Source organism: Carcharhinus amblyrhynchos, unplaced genomic scaffold (genome assembly GCF_965287045.1).
Source record: "Carcharhinus amblyrhynchos unplaced genomic scaffold, sCarAmb.v2.hapA scaffold_54, whole genome shotgun sequence".
Taxonomy (NCBI): Eukaryota; Metazoa; Chordata; class Chondrichthyes; order Carcharhiniformes; family Carcharhinidae; genus Carcharhinus; species Carcharhinus amblyrhynchos.
Window position 1 is genome coordinate 806,670 of NW_027649795.1, and position 23,164 is coordinate 829,833.

At 47.6% G+C, this 23,164-nt stretch overlaps 1 protein-coding gene across 3 annotated transcripts in view; it reads right to left on the reverse strand.

Moving 5' to 3' along the window:
- The window catches only part of LOC145337633 (uncharacterized), a 39,721-nt gene extending 17,467 nt beyond the window's left edge, over positions 1-22,254 (reverse strand). The window contains exons 1-7 of one of the 3 annotated variants that reach the window (XM_080182438.1): positions 22,167-22,254; positions 13,749-13,945; positions 10,459-10,655; positions 8,784-8,899; positions 4,901-4,992; positions 2,960-3,272; positions 724-926 (exon numbers count right to left, since the gene is read on the reverse strand). In XM_080182438.1, the coding sequence (XP_080038564.1) occupies positions 724-926; positions 2,960-3,272; positions 4,901-4,992; positions 8,784-8,899; positions 10,459-10,655; positions 13,749-13,910 (1,083 nt within the window). In that variant the 5' untranslated portion in view covers positions 13,911-13,945; positions 22,167-22,254. Of the gene's footprint in view, positions 1-723; positions 927-2,959; positions 3,273-4,900; positions 4,993-8,783; positions 8,900-10,458; positions 10,656-13,748; positions 13,946-18,849; positions 18,912-19,404; positions 19,498-22,166 lie in introns of those variants that run through there. The other 2 variants (XM_080182439.1, XM_080182440.1) reach the window with 2 other exon arrangements.
- Positions 22,255-23,164: the final 910 nt, after the last annotated feature.

The window sequence follows — 23,164 nt, forward strand, 5'->3', positions numbered from 1 at the left end:
CTGCACTATAGGGATTCTATTCTTTTGGCTTCCCCCGCCAAGACTGCCCACTCAGTTCAAACTGAAGGATACTTCAATAGTCATGTGCGGCTCCACGTTCATCAGCAACTGCATCGAGGCTGCACCAAAACACCCTTTGCAATCAATTCCTGCAGCAACAAATGGAGAAGGTAGGCAGGGAAACTTCCATCCCATTGAATATAAATTGGTTTTGAATCTAGACCTCAGAGACTAAAGCTCAGTATCTAATTCTGCAAATCACTCATTCCACAGGCCCTCCTGACCGTTATACTCATGGCTTTGTGATCAGAGATCAAAGTAAAGTTTATTTATTCGCCATAAGTAGGGCTAATATTAACACTGCAATGAAGTTACTGTGAAAATCCCATAGTCGCCACACTCTGGCGCCTATTTGGGTAACACTATGGGAGAAATTAGCACCTAACCAGCACATCTTTCAGACTGTGGGAGGAAACCGGAACATCCGGAGGAAACCCACACAGACACGGTGAGAACGTGCAGACTCCACACAGACAGTGACCTAAGCCGGGAATCAAACTGGGGTCCCTGGCGCTGTGAGACAACAGTGCTAACCACTGCACCACCCCCGAAGTTTATTCATTAGTCATAAAGCTTACATTAACACTGCAATGAAGTTATTGTGAAATTCCCCTCAGGACAATGCATGGGATTAAGTACAACTGCTCCCAAGGGATGTCCAACCTTGCTGCTGGTCTGCTCTTGTTGCATGGTGGCTTTCGTTAGGTGATCCCTGCACTGACTCAGAGCTTGCTCTTTCATTGTCAGCTCTGCTTTAGACCTCTCCAGGTGTGACTGTACTTCCTGCAACTTGTTCAGGTGATTTTTAATCTCTTTCTCTTGCGATTGCACCCAAACCTCCAGCTCCGACATCGTACACTGCAGCACTGCAACAGAGAAAAGACAAACAACAATTTTACAATTTTTTGTATTCATTCGTGGGATATGGGCGTTGCTGGCTGGGCCAGCATTTATTGCCCATCCCTAGTTGCCCCTGGAGGGCAGTTGAGAGTCAACCACATTGCTGTGGCTCTGGAGTCACATATAGGCCAGGTAAGGATAGCAGATTTCCTTCCCTAAAGGATATAGTGAACCAGATGAGTTTTTCTGACAATGGTTTCACGGTCATCAGTAGATTCTTAATTCCAGACATTTTCTTAAATTGAATTCAAATTCCACCATCTGCCGTGGCGGGTCCCCCAGAACATTAGCTGTGTTTCTGGATTAATAGTCTAGTGACAATACCACTAGGCCATCGCCTCCCCTAGGATCTTTCATATTGCAAAACACAAGGGATGTGCTACATCATCTGAAACCTGCAATCTTACATATTCCAATGACAATTAATTTAAACTTCACAAGACCATAGACAGGAGCAGCAGACAACCATTCAATACTTTGAACTTCAACCCCACTTTGCCGCCTGCTCCCCATATCCCTCAATTCTCTGAGTGAGTAAACATCTGTTATCTCAGCCTGAAATATATTCAGCAATGGAGTACCCATTGGGGGCAGAGAATTGCAAAGATTCACCACTCTGAGTGAACCAATCTCTCCTCGTCTCAGTGCCAAATGAGATCTCGGCCTCTTATCCCAAAGCTGTGTCCTTGTTTTAGCGTCCCCAATGAGGGGCGACATCCTGTCAATATCTGCCCTATCAAGCCCCTTCAGAATCTTGGACATTTCAGTGAGAACGCCTCTCATTCATCTCCCAGAGAGAGCATAAGGTCAATTTACAAAGCCTCTCATCACAGGCCAACCTGCACACCCCAGGAACCAGTTTAGCCAACCTTCCCTGTACTGCTTTCAATGCAAGTATATCCTTTCTTGAATGTAGAGATTAGAACTGCACACAGTATTCCAGATGTGGTCCTGCCAAAGCCCAGTAAAATTGTAGCAAGGCTTCTTTATTCCTCATTTCCATCTCCTCTTTCAAACGGCAGCATTCCATTTGCCTTCCTACTTGCTTGCGTACCTGCACAATAATATTTGTGTTCCTTGTAAAACCCAAGTCGCTCTCAACATCAACATTTATAAGTTTCACACCTTCTGAAAAAAAAACTGACTTCTACTTTTCGGACCAAAATGAACAAACCTCACACTTGCTCACATTATACTCCACTCTGCTATCTTGTTACTCAATCACTTCATACAATCCCAACAGTGCAGAAGGAAGCCATTCGACCCATCAAGTCTGCACCGACAACAATCCCTGCCAGGCCCTATTCCTGTAACCCCATGTCATTACATTGGTAATCCCTAATGGGCAATTTACCATGACCAATCAACCTAACTTGCACATCTTTGGACTGTGGGAGGCAACTGGAGCACCCGGAGGAAACCCACGCAGACACAGGGAGAACATGTGAACTACATAAAGACAGTGATCCAAAGCTGGAATCGAACCCGAGTCCCTGGTGCTGTGAAGCAGCAGTGCAAACCCACGGTGTCACCACTTCTTTAGGAAAGTCATTGCACTGTTAATGTTAACCCACTTTCTTTTTCCCTCCACATATACTGCCTTGATATGGACATGCTGGAGTTGGACTGGGGTGGGCAAAGTAAGTAGTCTCACAACACCAGGTTAAAGTCCAACAGGTTTATTTGGTAGCATGAGCTTTTGGAGCGCTGCTCCTTCACTCATCTGATGAAGGGGCAGCACTCCAAAAGCTTGTGCTATCAAATAAACCTGTTGCACTTTAACCTGGTTTTGTGAGACTTCTTACATACGCTGCCGGGCCTGTCGAGAGTTTTTCAGAACTTTCAGCTTTTAAACTACTGGGCTGAACTTCCTCTAGATGCCAAATTTCTACAATCTAGGAGCCTCGAGTATGCATGCCATCAGACTGCCCTAGAGGGAACATGGACAGAATCTGCAGGATAATGAGGACATTGGAAGACGGCAAAGCAACTCCCTTACCTTGGTTTTCTTTCTTTAACTCCAGCAGTTGAGCGTTCCCGGGCTCCTCCGGCTGACTGAGTTGGCCGTTCCCAGACTCCGATCCAAGGCTGCTGGTCTTCTTGTCACTCTGCTGCGGGCTTTTGGGATAACAGTACGGAGGCTTCCTGGGCTGCTCCCATGGAAATACGGAGGAGGATGGCCCTCGCCCGACTGGACTCTCGGGCACACGAGTGGGCGATTTCTCTGGCTGCCATGAGAGCGTGGAGGCTCGAATGTGCTGTGGAGCACTTTCCCTGTGGCTCTTGTTGCTGCTGAATTGCAACTGTTGAACCTTGGGCCGAAGAACATTCAATGAACAACCATCTCATAGAATCCCTACAGTGCAGAAGGAAGCCATTCAGCCCATTGAGCCTGCACCAACAACAATCCCACCCAGCCTCCCCCCAGTAACCCCATATATTTACTTTGCTAATCCTCCTGACACTAAGTCACAACTTAGCATGGCCAATCCACCTAACCTGCACATCTTTCAACTGTGGGAGGAAATCAGGGCACCCAGAGGAAACTTATGCAGACATGGGGAAAATGTACAGACTCCACACAGACAGTGACCCATGCTGGGAATCAAACCCAGGTCCCTGGCGCTGTGAGGCAGCAGTGCTAACCCACTGTGCCACCATGCTGCCCATATACCGGCAAGTAGTCCACTCTGCATTACATCCACTGAATGTGGGAATCTGAACCACAGCATGTTGATAAAACAGGCACTAACTGGCAATTCTAATCAACTTATTACAGAAGAGGAGAAACTCTGGATCAGAAAAATCACATGGGAACTTCTTCGCTAGTTACACTGGGAGGTAAATAAACCATTCAGATGCATCTTGGATTAATGTAAAGCCTTCAATGTGACAGCAAGGCGCTTCGCAGAGAAGGGACTGAGAATGAAGAGGTTTGTCCAATATCAAATCTGACTTTGAAGGAGGCGACTAAAGGCAGAAAGAGGCTGGCTAGGCAATGGAGAGGAGCAGTTCCAGAGGGTCAGGCCAGAAATCTGGGGACCCAATTGTAAGAGGACTGTTAACATGTTCCAAGGCCTTGCTCAGGAATCTGCAGTAGGGAAGGGAAGTTTAGTGTCACAAGGCTTACATCAACATCGATGAAGTTACTGTGAAAACCCCTTAGTCGCCACACTCCAGCATCTGTTTGGGTACACAGAGGGAGAATTTAGCACGACCAATGCACCCTAACCAGCACGTCTTTTGGATTGTGGGACGGCATGGTAGTACAGTGGTTAGCACTGTTGTGTCACAGCGCCAGGGACCCAGGTTCAATTCCTGGCTTCAGTCACTGTTTGTGCGGAGCCTGCATGTTCTCCCAGCCACATGTCTGTATGGATTTCCTCCAGTTTTCTCCCACACTCCAAAGATGTGTGGTTAGGTGGATTGGCCATTCTAAATTGACCCTTGGTATCCCAAGATGCATATGTTAGGGGATGAGCGGGGTAAATATGTGGGGTTATGGGGATAAGGCCTGGGTGGGATTGTTGACGGTGCAGGCTCGATGAGCTGAATGACCTCCTTCTGTACTGCAAAGTATTCTATGATACTGGAGGAAACCCACGCAGACACGGGGAGAACATGCAAACACCACACAGACAGTGATCCAATTCGGGAACCGTACCCAGGTTCCTGGCGCTGTGAGGCAGCAGTGCTAATCCACTGTGCCACCGTGCTGCCCCGGTTCAGAAACATCTGCAATCTCTGATCTGCTTTCTTGGTACGGGGCGGGGGGAGGGGGGGAAGGAGGAGAAGAGAGAGAACTGAATGAAACTGGACCTGGTGGGGAGGAGGATGAGAATTTAAAAAAAATCTCCTAAACATGCATCACCCACCCTGAAAGTGACACAAGAGCCCAATGCTACGTTATGGTACCACCCGACCTCCAGGTCACACCAACCTGCAGTTTCAGAGCTTTCACTTCACAGGCGAGCCTCTTCTTCTCCTCTACCTCTCGGCTATATTTTTCATGCAGTTCATCCCATTTCGATGCTACATAAGCATATAAAAAAAACAGAATACCAAAAAACATTACAATGTATGTGGTATTTTGCGAACACAAAACCCTCACAACCTCCAGCACATGGTCGGACGAGGGCCACTCTAGCAGATGAACAGCAGCCCATTGTCGCCAAGGCAAAACCACAGGGACTCCCTACCCCAAGGCACAGCGAGAATAACATTCGCCACACAGGCTTTAGCAGTTTGATACGACAATAAACCACCGTCTTCAAACAAGGGCCAGCAGCGCCCAGCTCCCAACAGCGAACGAGTAGATTTTTTAAAGAACCCAATCGGAAGACAAATCCAGATTAATGACTTTTAGCTGCAGCTGCTTTGACTGAGTGGTTAAGGTATTAGACCTGAAATCCAAGAGTTTCCACGCGCAAGTTCGAGCCTTGCTCACGGTGAAGGAAATGGGAAATGCTCAATTGCTACTGACTCCAGAATGACTCCCCATTCCTGCAATTCTATAAAAACCCACAGCTGTGCGATGGGTGGTAGGAATGAAGGAGGCCCTGGGAGGCAAGGACAAGATGGGCCAAATGACCTCTCCGCTGCAACACCGGCTGGCATGGTGGGTTCGCACTGCAGCCTCACAGCACCAGGGACCCAGATTCAATTCCTGGCCTCAGGTCACTGTCTGTGCAGAGTTTGCACATTCTCCCCATGTCTGTGTGGGACTGGGTGCTCCGGTTTCCTCCCACACTCCAGAAATGTGCGGGTTAGGTGGACGGGCCATGCTAAATTATCCCCGAGTGTTCAAAGATGTGCAAGTTAGGTGGATTGGCCATGCTAAATTGCCTCTTAAAGTCAGGGGACTAGCTAGCGTAAATGCATGGGCTTATGGGAATGGAGTCTGAGCGAGATTGTGGCTGGTGCAGACTCGATGGGCTGAATGGCTTCCTTCTGCACTGTAGGGATTCTATTGCTGAGTGACAAGCTTCAAATCCTCCTCCCTTTTACTGATCAGAGAGGTTGCACACTTTCTTTTAGTATCAGAAGGTGCACTGCAGCTTCATTTCAGAACAGCTCCTGGACGCCCTGAGTCTGTGAGCCTGGCATTTATGCTGGTAAGACCAGCTCTCCAACTCCAGCACCAAACTCCAAGAGCTAGTTTTTCAAGGGCCTGTGAGCCTGCCGTTGGAGGTAAGAGCACCGATTTAGCAATGCAAACACCGAAAAGTACCTTGGCAACATGCTGGCCTCCCAGAAAACAAATCAAAATGGCATCTTAATAAAGAAAACTCAATGGCGCCTCCGAAACATTAACGCTGCTTCTCTCTCCGTAGGTGCTGCCAGACCCGCTGGAGTAGGCTCAGCATTGCCTACAGTGCTCCATTTCCTGGTTGATGCACCACATTACACAGTTCCCAGCAGCCAGTGTGTCGGACAAAGGTATAGCGAGAAGCCACAGTCTAATTTTTTTTTAAACCCATTTTGTCAGGGTCTGTGTTTTTTGCCTGTGCACCAAAACAGCAGGTCAAAGATTGCTGAGATGGAGCACGGATTTTGAATTGGATCATTGGCACGGAGGGAGGACTGAAGGTTGGCAAAATGACAAGAGGACCTTCCCTCCCCATCATCACCAGGCAGTCTTCCTCTACCAATGGCCTCTCCAGTGTTTTAAACCTCTGGTCCTCACCATCGTAAACCATTTCACCTCGTACATAACCCAAGATGTAGAAATTACTCCTGTGCTCACTCACCTACATTGTTCGTTTGTCCTGTACTGCTCCAATTTTGAAATTCTTCTGCTGGTTTTGAAAGCCCTTCATGGCATCACCCCTCCCTATCTCTGTAACCTCCTCCAGCCCCTACACCCCCTCCCTATCTCTGTAACCTCCTCCACCCTCTACACACCCTCCGTATCTCTGTAACCTCCTCCAGCCCTCTACACCCCCTCCCTATCTCTGTTACGTCCTGCAGCCCCCTACACCCCCTCCCTATCTCTAACCTCCTCCAGCCCCTACACCCCCCTCCCTATCTCTGTAACCTCTTCCAGCATCTGCACCCCCTCCCTATCTCTGTAACCTCCTTCAGCCCCTATACCCCCCTCCCTATCTCTGTAACCTCTTCCAGCATCTGCACCCCCTCCCTATCTCTGTAACATCCCCCAGGCCCTACAACCCTCCCGATTCCTGTATCCTCCTCCAGCCCATACAACCCTCTCTACCTTTGTAACCTCCTCCAGCCGTACAACCCACTCCATCTCTGTTATGTCCCCCAGATGGGGAATTTAACTCCTCAGAATACATACTGATGAAGCTGTGAAGGAGCACACGGCACTCCTTACCTGTGGGCCTAAAGACAACCTTGGTGTTAGTTTATCTGGTGCCTATGGGGACTGAATAAAGATAAAATTGGGTATGGGAGAAATTGCACTGAGGGCTTTGCGGAGTTAGAGTTACAACTCATTTGATGTTTTTAGCTAAGCCAGGGCTTGAAAAGGAATCTGAATCCCATTGCAACTGTGTGAATGATCATCTTCTCCATCTCCTGGAAGAACAAAATTCTGCACGGACAGCACAGTTGTACAGTGGTTAGCACTGCTACCTCAGTGCCAGAGACTGTCTGTGCGAAATCTGCACAGTCTCCCCTTGTCTGCGCAGGTTTCCTCCCACAGTCCAAAGATGTGCAGGTTAGGTGGACTGGCCATGCTAAATTGCCCCTTAGTGTCAGGGGGACTAGCTAGGGTAAATACATGGGGTTATGGAGGTAGGACCTGGGTGGGATTGTGGTTGGTGCAGACATGATGGGCTGAATGGCCTCCTTCTGCACTGTAGGGATTCTATAACAAGAGGCGATGGTGAGCATTATTCTTGACTCGGGGGACAGGTCCATAGAATTGACACTGGTCAGCAGTTTCAGAGAAACAACAGGATGAGGGCTTTAGCTCCAAGGACCAGGCTACATTTGTGCAGTAATACCTTCCGAGGTCAAGATGGAAGCACAATTTCTGGATGGCAAACAGAGCACTTTGTCTTCCGTTCAGAAACCCTTGCTTCTTACAATCATCTGATTGCCTCTGGAAAATTGATGCGCTGGCACGTTAACTACAAATCAGGTAACCTGATGTCTCAAAATCAAAACAGAACCTTGAAGAAAGGTTGCTCCAACTGTTATTGGCATTTATAGCTAAAGGAATAGAATATAAAAGGTAAGGAAGTCTTGTTGCAACTATACAAGGCATTGGTGAGGCTGCACCTGGAGTATTGTGCACAGTTTTGGCCCCCTTATTTGAGAAAAGATGTCATGACATTGGGGGCAGTTCAGAGGCACTTCACTAGATTGATTCCAGAGATGGGGGGTTTGTCATATGAAGAGTTTAGGCTGACACTCTCTGGATTTTAGAAGAATGAGGGGAGATCAAATTGAGGTACACAAGATGATAAAATGTCTGGATAAAGTAGACGTGGAGCCAATGCTTCCTCTTGTGAGGCATTCTAGGACGAGCGATCATAGTCTTAGGATAAGGGGCACAAATTTAAAAGAGTTGGAGGAGAAACTACTTCTCCCAAAGGGTTGTGAATCTGTGGAATTCGCTCCCCCAAAGTGCGGTGGGTGCTGGGGCAGTGAGTCAATTTAAGGAGGAGTTAGACAGATTTTTAATTGGTAATGGATTGAAGATTTATGTGAAGAAGGCAGGAAAATGGGGATGAGGAGCATATCAGCCAGTATCGAGTGGCAGAGCGGACTTGGTGGGCCAAATGGCCTAATTCTGTTTCTCTATCCTATGAATTAATGAACCAGGCTCACTAGTCTGCAGCTATAAAACTTACTCTCATTGGCGCTGCTGAGGGTGGTACACGCAGGATAGATCTTAGCTGGAGTAAGGTGGGGCTGGCATTCTGCTGGTGTTGACGCTCTTTGACTCCGTTCAAGCTCAGCTTCCAGCCTGAAATCATTCCACAGTTTTACTTTGTATTATGAAGCCCTTTTCTTTTTTTAAAGAAAAACCTTAACATTGCTACTACTGAGTGTAAAGTGGAAGGGCACAGCGCCAAGGTTTGACAGAGCGAGAGATAAAGGAAAGAAAGGAAATTGATTAAGTGTTTAAGACAGAGATGAGGAGGCATTTTTTCTCTCAGAAGTTAGTGAACGTGTGGAATTCTTTATCGCAGAGACTGGGTTAAGTATGTTCAAGGCTGAATAAACAAATTTTTAATCAGTAAAAATCAGTAATCATAGGATCCAGACAGTGCAGGAGGCCATTTGGCCCATCAACAATCCCACCAGGCCCTATCCCTGCAACCTTATTTACCCTGCTAAACCCCCTGACACTAAGGGTCAATTTAGCATGGCCAATCCACTTAACCCGCACATCTTTGGACTGTGGGAGAAAACTGGAGCACCCGGAGGAAACCCACGCAGACACCAAGGGAAGGTGCAGACTCCGCACAGACAGTGACCCAAGCTGGGAATCAAACCTGGGTCCCTGGCACTGTGAGGCAACAGTGCTAACCACTGTGCTACCATACTGCCCACTGTGCCACAGATGTGGATGAAGCAGGCAAGTGAGATTGAGGATTATATCAGAGCAGCCACGATCTCATTGGAGTCTGCTCTGCAATTCATCGGCCTACTTCTGCCTCTAGGTCTTATGGACATCAATCCCCAGGTTTGGGCAGCACAGTGGCTAGCACAGCTGTCTCACAGTGCCAGAGACCTGGGTTCGATTCCCAGCTTGGGTCACTTTCTGTGCTGAGTCTGCACATTCTCCCTGTGACTGCGGGGTTTCCTCCAGGTGCTCTGGTTTCCTCCCACAGTCTGAAAGGCGTACTGATTAGGTGCTAAATTCTCCCTCAGGGTGCCCGAACAGGTGCTGGAGTGTGGCAACTAGGGGATTTTCACAGTGACTTCATTGCAGTGTTAATGTCAGCCTTACCTGTGACATGAATAAAATGAACTTAAAAAGCCTGTAGGTTGCAGCAGGAAGAAGAGGCGGAGGGAGGCGAGGAGCCCTACAGTTACAGCAGTCCTGGCAGTGAACGGGTTAAGTGGGGACGTACAAGCCCTGCAATTGCTTGCAGATTAGATAGAACAAAAGCAAAAACTGCACAATCACAGCAACAGCAGAAAAGGCAAGATAAATTGTAAAACAGAGAGAGAGGGAGAGAGAGAGATCGAAGGTCAAGATGATATTCAGTATCGCATCCTTGATAAAAATGTTCTTGCATCATGAACTTTTCATCCGAACAATTACAAATCAACAACATAGTCCCAGATAACAAATTGCAAATCATTATGCACACTCCATATCCACTCACCTCAATCATTGCTTCACTGCTGTTAAAATAATACTGCATATGGTTGCACGCTATGTAATGGCTAACATTCACATGGTCCAGATTCACACATTCAGACTCCCTTCCCACCCCCAGCTTAGCTCCATCTTATCCAACAATTGATTCACTGATGGCACCCCAAGTACAGCAAACATGCGTGAGATGGTACCTCTTTAATTCTTGCTCCAGGCCGTCAATCTGTTTCCTCGCAGCCAGCAGCTGTCCCTCCAGGCTGCACACCAGGGCCTCCTTCACCTGAATCTCGTGGCACAGCCTCTGCTGCGCCTTCTCCAGATTGTTCCGCACCTCCGTCAGGCCCTGCGCCTCTCTCCTCAAGGTTGCATTCTCGCCGCGTTCGCACTCGAGCTTAGAAATGGCACACATGGCACAAAAATCAGCACAAGGTTGTGGGTGAGGCGTCAAGAAATGCCAATCCAGGTGCATACAGGTCAAATAAATTTACAGCACAGAAATGGGCCCTTCGGACCTCCAAATCCGTGCCTATCATGATCCCCTAACTAAACTAAAAAAAACCCTTCTGTCCTTACTCGATCTGCATCCCTCTATTCCCACCCTATTCATATACCCATCTAGATGTCTCTTAAATGTTGTTAATGTGCCTGCTTCCACCACTTCCTCTGGCAGCGCGTTCCAGGCACCCACCACTCTGTGTGAATAACTTCCCCCCACACATCTCCCTTAAACTTTCTCCCTCTCACCTTGAACCTGTGCTCCCCCCTTGTAATTGACCCTTCGATCCTGAGAAAAAAGCCTCTGACCATCCATCCCATCTACACTGCTCATCATTTTGTAAACCTCTATCAGGTCTCCCCTCAGCCTCCGTCTTTCTAGTGAAAATAATCTTAGTTTACACAACCTCTCATCATAGCCAACACCCTCGAGACCAGGCAACATCCTGGTGAACCTTCTTTGCACTCTCTCCAAAGCTTCTGGGTCCTTCTGGTAGTGTGGCGAACAGGACTGCGTGCAACACTCCGAATACAACTCAACCAAAGTTTTGTATAGCTGCAACATGATTTGTTGACTCTTGTACTCAATGCCCCGGCCAATGAAGGCAAGCATGCATCAATAACTAGAGCTAGGTGTGTCTCTGCTCAAAGATAGGGGCTCCCTTTATAGGACAGGATTGAGGAAAATTTCTCTCTCTGTTCGAGGGTAGCAAGTCTTCGGAACTCTTTCTCAAAAGGCAGTGGGAGCAGAGTCTTTGAATATTCTTAAGCAAGAGGTAAATAAAGATTCTTTAAACAATGGGGTGAAAGCCTTGGGAAGGGGAGAGAAAAAAAGAGTGCAGGAGGTTACAATCAAATCAGCCATGATCTTATTGAATAGTGGAGTAGGTGCAAGGGGCTGAGTGGCCTATTCCTGTTCCTTATCTGTATATTTGCACAAACTTCTGTCTCAACCTCTCCACCATTAAGGTGTTCCTTAAAACCAATATCCAAGCAAGCTTCTAGTCAGCCCTCTGAAGATCTCCTCCTCAGTCTGATTGAGATGTGAAATGTCAAGTTGTTTTACTGCATTAGAGATATTATATAAACAGCAGCTGTTGTTGTCACTGCCATGTAAATACCATCTAACTCCAGCTTCTTTCAAATCCCCCGAACGCAGCCACGTACATGCAACAAGCTGCAATGGGGTGGGGGGGGGTGGTGGTGGTCATGCCACCCGCTTGGACCAGCAATCCAGAGGCCAGAGATTTTCACAATAACACCAAATGACACCAAAAAATCTACGATAAACTAAACTAATTGTGAAGTTATCCGGAACCTGTACTGAAATACTGTATTATTTTATAAAGTATGTTTTAATTCATTGTGGAATATTAGAAATAAGAGTGTTCGTTACTTCCCGAGTACTTGCATGTTAGTGTATGCTACAAGTATTGCTTTGAATTCCACTGGTTTATGGAACGCTCTGCAAACCTGCATTGTTGATTAACCGGCAGCACCAGTTATACGCACAATCCAGGTTAATTCATCCATGGCAAAACCTCCCTTATTTCAGAAAGCAATGTTCAATGAAGCACTGTACAGCAATTTAAGGCGCATGTGGTGAGTGTTGTGGATGGGACGTACAACAGTATTTCGTTTCTGTGGTTCTCTCCAACACGGGGGAGGATTTCCTCACTCGTGTGGTGATGGCCTAGTGGTATTATCGCTACACTAATTAATCCAGAAACTCAGCCAAAGTTCTGGGGAAACTGGGTTCAAATCCCATCACATCCATCTGGTAACATGGCGACCAGACCCGCACGCAATACTCCAAGCCTGCACCAACAACTGGGCAAATGGTGGTATTTGAATCAATAAAAAATATTTGGAATTAAGAATCTACTGATAACCATGAAACCATTGTCGAAAAAACCCATCTGGTTCACTAAGTCTTTTAGGGAAGGAAATCTGCTGTCCTTAACTGGTCTGGCCTACATTTGACTTGCCTGGGCTTGCAAAATCTCACCAACTGTCCTGGCTTGAGACAATTCACACCTCTGTAACCTGTGATTAACTCTCTCTCCACTCGCACTGTCTGTACCTTTAAGACTTGATTACCTGTAAAGATTCGCATTCCAACCATTACCTTGTAAATTGAGTTTGTGTCTATATATGCCCTGTTGGTGAACTGAAATCCCACTCACCTGAAGGAGTGGTGCTCCAAAAACTCAAATACCAAATAAATCTGTTGGACTTTAACGTGGTGTTATGAGACTTCTTACCATGCCCACTCCAGTCCAACGCCTGCATCTCCACATCATGGCTACACGTGACTCCAGAGCCACAGTTAGAGCCAGAGCACAGGGTGGCACAGTGGGTTAGCACTGCTGCCTCACAGCACCTGGGACCCGGGTTCAATTCCTGGCTTGGGTCACTGTCTATATGGAGTCTGCATGAGTTTCCTCCAGGTGCTCCGGTTTCCTCCCACAGTCCAAAGATGTATTGGTTAGGTTGATTGGCTATGCTAAAAATTGCTCTTAATGTCCTGGGGTGCATAGGTTAGAGGAATTAGTGGGTAAAATATGTAAGGATTTTGGGGGTAAGGCCTGGGTGGGATTGTGGTCAGTGCACACTCGATGGGCCAAATGGCCTTTTTCTGTACTGGAGGGTTTCTATGTTTCTATGATGATGATTCAATGTGGTTGACTCTCAACTAACCTGGGGCAACTAGGAATGGGCTAAAAATACTGGCCCAGCCAGCAACATCCATGTCCCATGAATGAATAAACAAAATCAGGCTGCTGTAGACTAACTGAGATCCATCGCTCACTGTGATTAGCCAATGACTCCGTCACTGCTGTAATACGTGATGACCAGGATGGCAGAAGGATGAACCTGGGTCAGTTTTTTTGCGGGGGGGGGGCTCATGACGCTATGCTTTGCTCATACCCAAGTCAGTGTGTTCAGTGGGCATAAAGGGACGTAAAGAGGGGAAAAAAAAAATCACCTTTTGGTTTTGTTTCTGGAATGCAACTTCTAAGCTATCCAGCTGCAGCTGCTTCTGTTGCCGCTCTCTCTTCAGTTTCTCCAGCTGGCTCTCGAACTCGGACACCTTCTGCAGGGCTTTGCTGGACAGCTCCGACTTCCATTCCTCCAGTGCCCAACTCATGATAACTGCGGCACAGCATCGGTCAGCGATCAGGCCTAGGGGAAAGCACAACAGTGTTCACAAAAGCAGAACCAGAAGTGGCATCCCAGAGCAGGCGATATTGGCAGTGGACAGAGTGGCTGACAAAGAATGCCTCACTCCCAAACACCTTCACATTTTGCTCATTTTTCCACTCCACTTTCATGTCTCATCTCAAGCCCAATCCTGGGAAGGTTTAACCGAAAGAGAAAATGCTGGAAAAATCTCAGCAAGTCTGGCAACATCTGTCAGGAGAGATGTGGAGATGCCAGCACTGGGCTGGGGTGGGCACGGTAAGAAGTCTCACAATACCAGGTTAGAGTCCAACAGGTTTATTCGGTAGCAGAGCTTTCGGAGCGCTTCTCCTTCGTCAGGTGAGCAATCTCCATGAAGATCGTGCCCAATAACATAGACACACATCTGATGAAGGAGACACAAACATGTGATGAGATCTTTTCCTTATTTCGAAATTCTAGCAAAAGCAGCGACTGATGTGCATGGACTGAAAAGAGCAATTGATTTCAGTATTACTATATTAGGAAAGTGACAAAATTTAATGTTTAAAATTTAAAATTTAAAGCTCGTGCTACCAAATAAACCTGTCAGACTTTAACCTGGTGTTGTGAGGCTTCTTACTAGAGAGAAAAGAGCTGACGTTTTGAGTCCAGATGACTCTTTGTCAAAGCTAAAAGCAGTTTGGCCTTCTAGCTTTGACAAATGGTCATTTGGACTCGAAACATCAGCTCTTTTCTCTCCTTACAGGTGCTGCCAGACCTGCTGAAATTTTCCAGCATTTTCTCTTTGGGTTTCAGATTCCAGTATCCGCAGTAATTTGTTTTTATCCTGGGAAAGTTTAACATTGGTGGCCCTGCTCATCACAGCCTGCCTTCACGCTTGCCACCCACAATCACGAACTCTGAGGAAGGATGTACTTGCTATCGGGGGAGTGCAGCCTGTGTTAGGGCTGAGACAAGGAGAAATTTCTTCACTGAGAGTGGTGAGCTGTGGAATGCACGACCACAGAGGGCAGCTGAGGCCAAAACATTGAATGTTTTCAAGGAGTTGGATATAGATCTTGGGGCAAAAGGGGAATCAAAGGATATGGGGAGCTGGGGGGGGGGGGGGTGGTTTCCAAATCAGGCGTTGGATGATCAGCTGTGATCTTAACAAACAGTGGAGCAGGGTTGAAGGGCCGAATGGCCTCCTCATAGAATCCCTACAGTGCAGAAAGTGGCCCATTGAGCCTGCACCGACAACACTCCCACCCTACGGCACGATGGCACAGTTGTCAGCACTGCTGCCTCAGAGCGCCGGGAGCCAGGGTTCCATTCCCAGCTTGGAGCACTATCTGCACAGAGTCTGCACGTTCTCCCCGTGTCTGCATGGATTTCCTCTAAGTGCTCCGGTTTCCTCCCACAGTCTGAAAGACATGCTGGTTAGAGTGCATTGACCGTGCTAAATTCTCCCTCAGTGTACCCGGACAGGTGCAGGTGGCAACTAGGGGATTTTCACAGTAACTTCATTGCAATGTTGATGTAAGCCTGCTCGTGAAACTAATAAATAAACTTAAATGCACCCTGGACATTCTCTCTTCCACTTTCTTAGGAGCGGCAGGTAGCACAGTGGGTTAGCACCGCCGCTTCACAGCTCCAGGGACCCGGCTTCAATTTCGGGCTTGGGTCAGTGTCTGTGTGGAGTTTGCACGTTCTCCTTGTGTCTGTGTGGGTTTCCTCTGGATGCTCTGGTTTCCTCCCACAGTCCAAAGATGTGTGGGTTAGGTTGACTGGCCCTTACTGTACTAGGATGCTTGGGTTAGAGGGATTACCAGGTAAAATATGTACTGATATGGGGGTGGGGCCTGGGTGGGATTGTGGTCAGTGCAGACTCGATGGGCCTCTTTCCGCACTGTAAGATTCTATGATTTCTTCTTTCCGGATAAAAAATCTGAGGTCACGTACCAACCGATTCAAAAACAGCTTCTTCCCTCTGCCACTAGACTTTTAAATGGAGTTAACTTGCATTAAGTTGATTTTTTTCCACACCCTAGCTATGACTGTAAAACTACATTCTGCCCTCTCTCCTTTCCTTCTCTATGAATGGTATGCTTTGTCTGTATAGCACGCAAAGAACAATACTTTAAACTGTATGTTAATATATGTGACAACAATAAATCAAATCAAATCAAATCCTCAAATATTGAAGAAGAGCTTAGGAAATTTTTAGAAACAAAGTATAGGAATGAGATAGAGAATCTGGTAAACTGGTGCAGCGACAATAATCTCTCCCTCAATGTCAATGAAACGAAGGAAATTGTCATCGACTTCAGGAAGTGTCATGGAGGACATGTCCCTGTCTACATCAATGGGGATTTCTAGATGTCCAGATCACCAACAATCTGTCCTGGTCTCTCCACACTGCACCGCCCCAATGTTGTTGCCTATCCTTACTGATTGCAACACAACTGCATTCTGTTTTTATCTTTGTCTAACAAACACAAGTTGATTCAGGGTGAATTATTGCCCGTGTCCCTGGGGACAGGCTCAGGGCGAGTTACTGCTTTTCCCAGGCTGTGTATCTGTTTGCAGGCTCAGGGTGAGTTAGTGCTTTTCCCCTGGGTGTGTACCTGGGGACAGGCTCAGGGTGAGTTACTACTTTTCCCCTGGCTATGTACTAGGGTGTGGAGATGCCAGCATTGGACTGGGGTAAGCACAGTAAAAAGTCTCACAACACCAGGTTAAAGTCCAGGTTTAGAATTATAGAACGCTACAGGGCAGAAAGAAGCCATTCGGCCCATCGGGTCTGTACCGACCATCCAGGCCCTACCCCCATATCCTTACATATTTACCCGCTAATCCCTCTAACCTGCACATCTCACGACTCTAAGGGAAAATTTTTAGCATGACCAATCAACCTAACCCACACATCTTTGGTGTGTGGGAGGAAACCCATGCAGACATGAGGAGAATGTGCAAACTCCACACAAACAGTGGCCCAAGCCAGGAATTGAAGCCAGGTCCCTGGAGCTCTGAAGCAGCAGTGCTAACCACCATGCTGCCCAAATTTATTGGTAGCACAAGCTTTCGGAGTGTCGCTCCTTCTTCAGTCCAGTGGGAATTCTGTTCACAAACAGGGCATATTAAGACACATTTTCAAACTCAATTTACAAAATAATGGTTGGAATGCAAGACTTTACAGGTAATCAAGTCTTAAAAGGTCAGACAATGTGAGTGGAGAGAGGGTTAAGCACAGGTTAAAGAGATGTGTATTATCTCCAGCCAAGACAGTAGTGAGATTTTGCAAACCCAGGAAAGTCGTGGGGGTTACAGATAGTGTGACATGAACCCAAGATTCTGGTTGAGGAAGTCCTCATGTGTGCAGAACTTGGCTATCAGTTTCTGTTCGACGATTCTGCATTGTTGTTGTCGTGAAGGCCGCCTTGGAGAACGTTTACCCAGAGATCAGAGGCTGAATGCCTGTGACCGCTGAAGTGTTCCCCGACTGGGAGGGAGCAGTGATTGTCATTGATGACATTTTCTTCCTTTGGACTCAGGGTGAACATTCACAGAAACAACTATATGATGACATCAACAAGATCCATCCCACCAACAGACTCACCATGGACCACTCTCTAGACACACACATCTCCATCAAGGACGGTCACCTCAGCATTTCACTGTACCGCAAGCCCACGGATAACCACACAATGATCCACTTCTCCAGCTTCCACCCTAAACACGTTAAAGAAACCATCCTCTATGAACAAGCCCTCCGTATACACAGGATCTGCTCAGATGAGGAGGATCACAACAGACACCTCCAGACATTGAAAGATGTCCTCATAAGAACAAGATATGGTGCTCGACTCTTCAGTCGACAATTCTGATGCACCACAGCAAAAAACGGCACTGACCTCCTCAGAAGACAAACGTGGAACACGGCGACAGAGTATCCTTCATCGTCCAGGCTTCTCTGCTCCGGGGAAGTACATGACACCTTCTCAGGAACCTTCAACATATCAGTAATGAAGACAAACATCTCGCCAAGGCCATCTCCACACCCCCACTTCTTGGCTTCAAACAACCGCACAATTTCAAACAGATCATTGCCTGCAGCAAACTACTCAGCCTTCAGGAGAATAGTGACCAAGACACCACACAACCCTGCCACAGCAACCTCTGCAAGACGAGCCGGATCATCGACGTGGATGCCATCATCTCACATGAGAACAGCATCCACCAGGTACACGGTACATACTCTTGCAATTCGGCCAACGTTGTCTACCTAATATGCTGCAGGAAAGGATGTCCCCAGGCATGGGACATTGGGGAGACCAAGTGGACGCTATGACAACGGATGAATGAACACCGCTCGACAATCACCAGGCAAGTGTGTTCTCTTCCAGTCGGGGAACTTCAGCAGTCACGGGCATTCGGCCTCTGATCTTTGGGTAAGCATTCTCCAAGGCAGCCTTCACGACATATGACAGCGCAGAGTCACTGAGCAGAGACTGATAGCCAAGTTCCGCACACGCGAGGATGGCCTCAACCGGGATCTTGGGTTCATATCATACAATCTGTAACCCCATGACTTGCCTGCACTTGTAAAATCTCACTCACTGTACTGTCTGGAGACAATACACATCTCTTTAACCTGTGCTTAACCCTCTCTCTTATAAAAACTCGCACTCCAAGCATTATTGTGGAATTGAGTCTGTGTCTATATATGCCGTGTTTGCGAAACCTACTATTCCACTCACCTGATGAAAGAGTCGCACTCCGAAAGCTCGTGATTCCAAATAAACCTGGTGTGAGACTTGCTACTGTGTGTATTAGGGGTCCATGCTCAGTTCAGTCCCAGTTCAACCCATCCCACTGCTCACTCACCCCTCCCCACGTGGGTCAAACCCCACCGAACAACCAACCTTGTCCCCGGGATGAGAGTTGATTGACCGCTGGTAAGGAACTGACCAATCAGGCAACGACTCCTCCGACCCGGTAGCCAATCAGGGCGGCGTCTCTTCCTTTCAGCCAATTAGGCTTCGCCTCCAACAATTGCCAGCCAGGGCAGTCCTCCTACCGGCCAATCAGATGGCGCCTCTCCCTTCATCTAATGAAGGGTCGCCTCACTGGCTGACAGCCAATCAGACGTTGGCTCCATCCATCGGCTAATCAGGTGAATCCTCCTCCGGCCTGACAGCCAATAAGACAGTATCTCCTCCAGCCAGGTAGCCAATGAGCGCCCAGATCCGCCCGGCACCATCAGGTTAGGTTGAACGGAGGGACACAAATATTTATTCAGCCTCCAGACCGTGTTTATTTGGCCGGCTCGGCTTTCTAAAACATTCTTCAGTTTATTCCCGCCGATTTTAAAAGGTAAAAAATTAAAGGCGCTCGACGGCCTCAAAACCAGGAGCTGAAGAAAAAAAGTTTAAATTTAATTTTTTAAATTTAAAAGCACTTTGGCTAAAAGTACTCACCAAAGAAAAACAGACAGCTTTCCTCTCAGGTTTTCTGACAGATATGGCCTCTTTGTTTTTTTATTATTTATTATTCTGTCGCCCCACACTCAGAGCTCGCGCCCCCGCCAGCAGCACGCGCTGATTGGATGACGTCATCGGCGCTCGCCCCACCCCCCAGTTGGATGACGATTTGCCCCGCCCCAGCCGAGCTCTGATTGGATGCTATGCCCCAGACCTCCAGCCCCGCCCCCTACTCCGTGTCGGCGCGCGAGATGAACGACTGTTGGGGACCTGCCCGCGGATTGGATGACGTCATTGGCAGTCGCCCCGCCTCCCTCAGGAGGACGTCGTCTTGGCCCCGCCCCCCTCTAGAGGACGGCGCCTTCACCCTGGCAGAGCTGACCCCCTAATTGTCCCTTAAAGTTATTGATCAGGCACAAGAAAGCTTACATTAACACTGCAATGAAGTTACTGTGATAATCCCATAGTCGCTACCCTCCGTGTCTGCGTGGGTTTTCTCCAGGTGCTCCAGTTTCCTCCCACAGACCGCAGGTGTGTAGGTTAGGGTGGATTGGCCATGATAAATTGCCCCTTAGTGTCCAAAGAGGTGCAGGTTAGATGGATTGGCCATCCTAAATTGCCCCTTAGTGCCCAAAGATGTGCAAATTATGTTGACTGGCTATGCTAAATTGTCCCTTAAATTAAAATAAAGTTTATTGATCAGTCACAAGAAAGCTTACGTTAACACTGCAATGGAGTTAGTGTGAAAATCCCGCTGTTTAAAAAGGGTAGCAGGCAAAAGGCAGGGAATTATAGGCCGGTTTAACGTCTGTTGTAGGAAAAATGCTTGAATCCGTCATCAAAGAAGAAATAGCAAGGCACCTTGAGAAGAATTGTTTGATAGAGCAGACGCAGCACGGATTCGTTAAGGGGTAGTCGTGCCTGACGAATTTATTGGAATTTTATGAGGATGTGTCTAGTGCGGTGGACGGAGGGGAACCGGTGGATGTGGTGTTTCTCGATTTTCAGAAGGCGTTTGATAAGGTACTGCACAAAAGGTTGTTACAGAAGGTCAGGGGGCATGGAGTTGGGGGTAAGGTGTTAGCGTGGATAGAGGATTGGCTGTCAAATAGGAGGCAGAGAGTAGGTGTCAATGGGTGCTATTCGGATTGGCGGTTGGTGACTAGTGGAGTGCCCCAGAGATCGGTGCTGGGGCCTCAGCTATTTACCATTTACATAGATGATCTGGAGGAGGGAGCTGAGTGTAGCGTGTTGAAATTTGCTGATGACACAAAGATAAGTGGAAAAGCAAATTGTGCGGTGTAGAAAGTCTGCAGAGGGATCTAGATAGGCTGAGCAAGTGGGCGAGGACCTGGCAGATGGAATACAATGTTAGCAAGTGTGAGGTTATCCACTTTGGCAGGAATAATAGTAGGAGGACGAAAAGCTGCAGCATGCTACGGTGCAGAGGGACCTGGGGGTCCTTGTGCATGAGTCGCAAAAACCCAGCCTACAGATGCAGCAGGTGATCAGGAAGGCGAATGGGATGCTGGCCTTCATAGCGAGGGGGATTGAATATAAAAGTAGGGAAGTCTTGCTGCAACTGTACAGGGCACTGGTGAGGCCGCAGCTGGAGTACTGTGTGCACTTTTGGTCGCCGTACTTGCGCAAGGATATTTTGGCCTTGGAGGGAGTGTAGAGGAGGTTCACTAGTCTGATACCGGAGTTGAGGGGGTTGAACTACGAAGAGAGGCTGAATAGACTGGGCTTGTACTCGTTGGAGTTTAGAAGGATGAGGGGGGATCTTATTGAGACGTATAAGATGATGAAGGGGATGGATAGGATAGAGGTGGAGAGGTTGTTCCCGCTCAGAAAGGACAGCAGGACTAGAAAGGCACAGCTTCAAGATAGGGGGGGGGGTGCAGTTTAGAACGGAGTTGAGGACGAACTTCTTCACTCAAAGGGTGGTGAATCTCTGGAATTCTCTGCCCGTTGAAGTGGTGGAGGCTACCTCGCTAAATATATTTAAGACGCCAGTAGATAGGTTATGGGGAGAAAGCGGGAAAGTGGAACTGAGCCACTTCAGATCAGCCATGATCTTTTTGAATGGCGGGGCAGGCTCGAGGGACTAGGTGGCCTACTCCTGCTCCTATTTCTTATGTCGCCCACACTGCAGTGCCTGTTCGGGTACACCGAGGGAGAATTTAGCACAACCATTGCACCCTAACCAACACATCTTTCGGACTGTAGAAGGAAACTGGAGCACCGGAGGAAACCCACGCAGACACGGGGAGAACATGCAGACTCCACACGAACAATGACCCGAAACCGGGAATCGAACCCAGGTCCCTGGCGCTGTGAGAAAGCAGTGCTAACCCACTGTGCCACCATGATGGTCCTTAGAGTCAGGGGGATCAGTGGGGTTACAGGAATAGGGTCTGGGTGGGATTGTTGACCATGCAGGTTTGATGGGCCGAATGGCCTCCTCCTGTCCTGTCAGGATTTTATGGTAAACAGATCATGGCTTTAAACTGTGGTTTGAGGGAGGGAGGCAAAAAGCAAACACACAGGCTCTCAGACAAACACTGGGAAAGTAAACACTGAGAAAAGTCTGCCCAGCCCCACTCCCACACAAACCTCCAGAGACACAGAGAGAGAGAGAGAGAGAGAATTGCCAATACAGCTGGCAAAGCATCCAATCTCCACTGTCATGGACTTCTCCAGCAACACAATCTCTCGAGAAAAGGGGAGTAAAGTTAAACTTACACCGGATCATTTACCTGATTTTCCAAATCGCTCAGCAAGTAATTCTTAGCAAACAAGCAGGCAGGAAACAGATGAGGTCTGGGGGAGAGGTGACGGAGAATCCAGAGATGGAAAATTCTGCCAAAACATGGGTGTGTTAGAAAAGCATGGAAACTTGGGTAATTTTAAAAAAAAAAATCCTAAACTAGTTTGACAAGTTATTAAAGCCGTGTATGTATAAAAATAAGTATTCCAGCTTAAAAGATCCACTTATCTTCTCTCCTGAAACTGTTGACTTCTTGCTGGGGCCCACTTTCAGAGCTCCACAAATTCTTGCTTACTCTGGCAAGGCCACCCTTTGACTTTGGGTGGTTCTCACTGCTGTCTCACAACGCCAGGGACCTGGGTTGTCTTGGGTCATTGTCTGTGTGAAGTTTGCACGTTCTCCCCGTGCCTGCGTGGATTTCCTCCAGTGCTCCGGTTTCCTCCCACAGTCCAAAGATGTGCGGGTTAGATGGATTGGCCATGCTAAATTGCCCCTTAGTGTCCGAAGATGTGTAGGTTAGGTGGATTGGCTATGCTAAATTGCCCCTTAGTGTCCAAAGATGTGCAGGTTAGGTGGATTGGCTATGCTAAATTGTCCCTTAGTGTCTAAAGAAGTGCATGTTAGATGGATTGACCATGCTAAATTGTCCCTTAGTGTCCAAAGAAGTGCAAGTTAGGTGGATTGACCATGTTAAATTGCCCCTTAGTGTCCAAAGTTGTGCAAAAAAAGGGTGCAGGGTTAAGACGAGAAGGCTTGGAATGACACTGAGTCAACTGCTCCTTCAGAAAGCCAACGGGGACCTGATAGATGAATGGCCAACTTGTGTGCTGTAACTATTTGATTTATCATTGTCACATGTATCAGTATACAGTGAAAAGTATTGCTTCTTGCGGGTTATCCAGACCATTCATAGAGAAGGAAAGGAGAGAGTGCAGAATGTAGTGTTATACCTAGGGTGTAGAGAAAGATCAGCTTAATGCAAGGTAG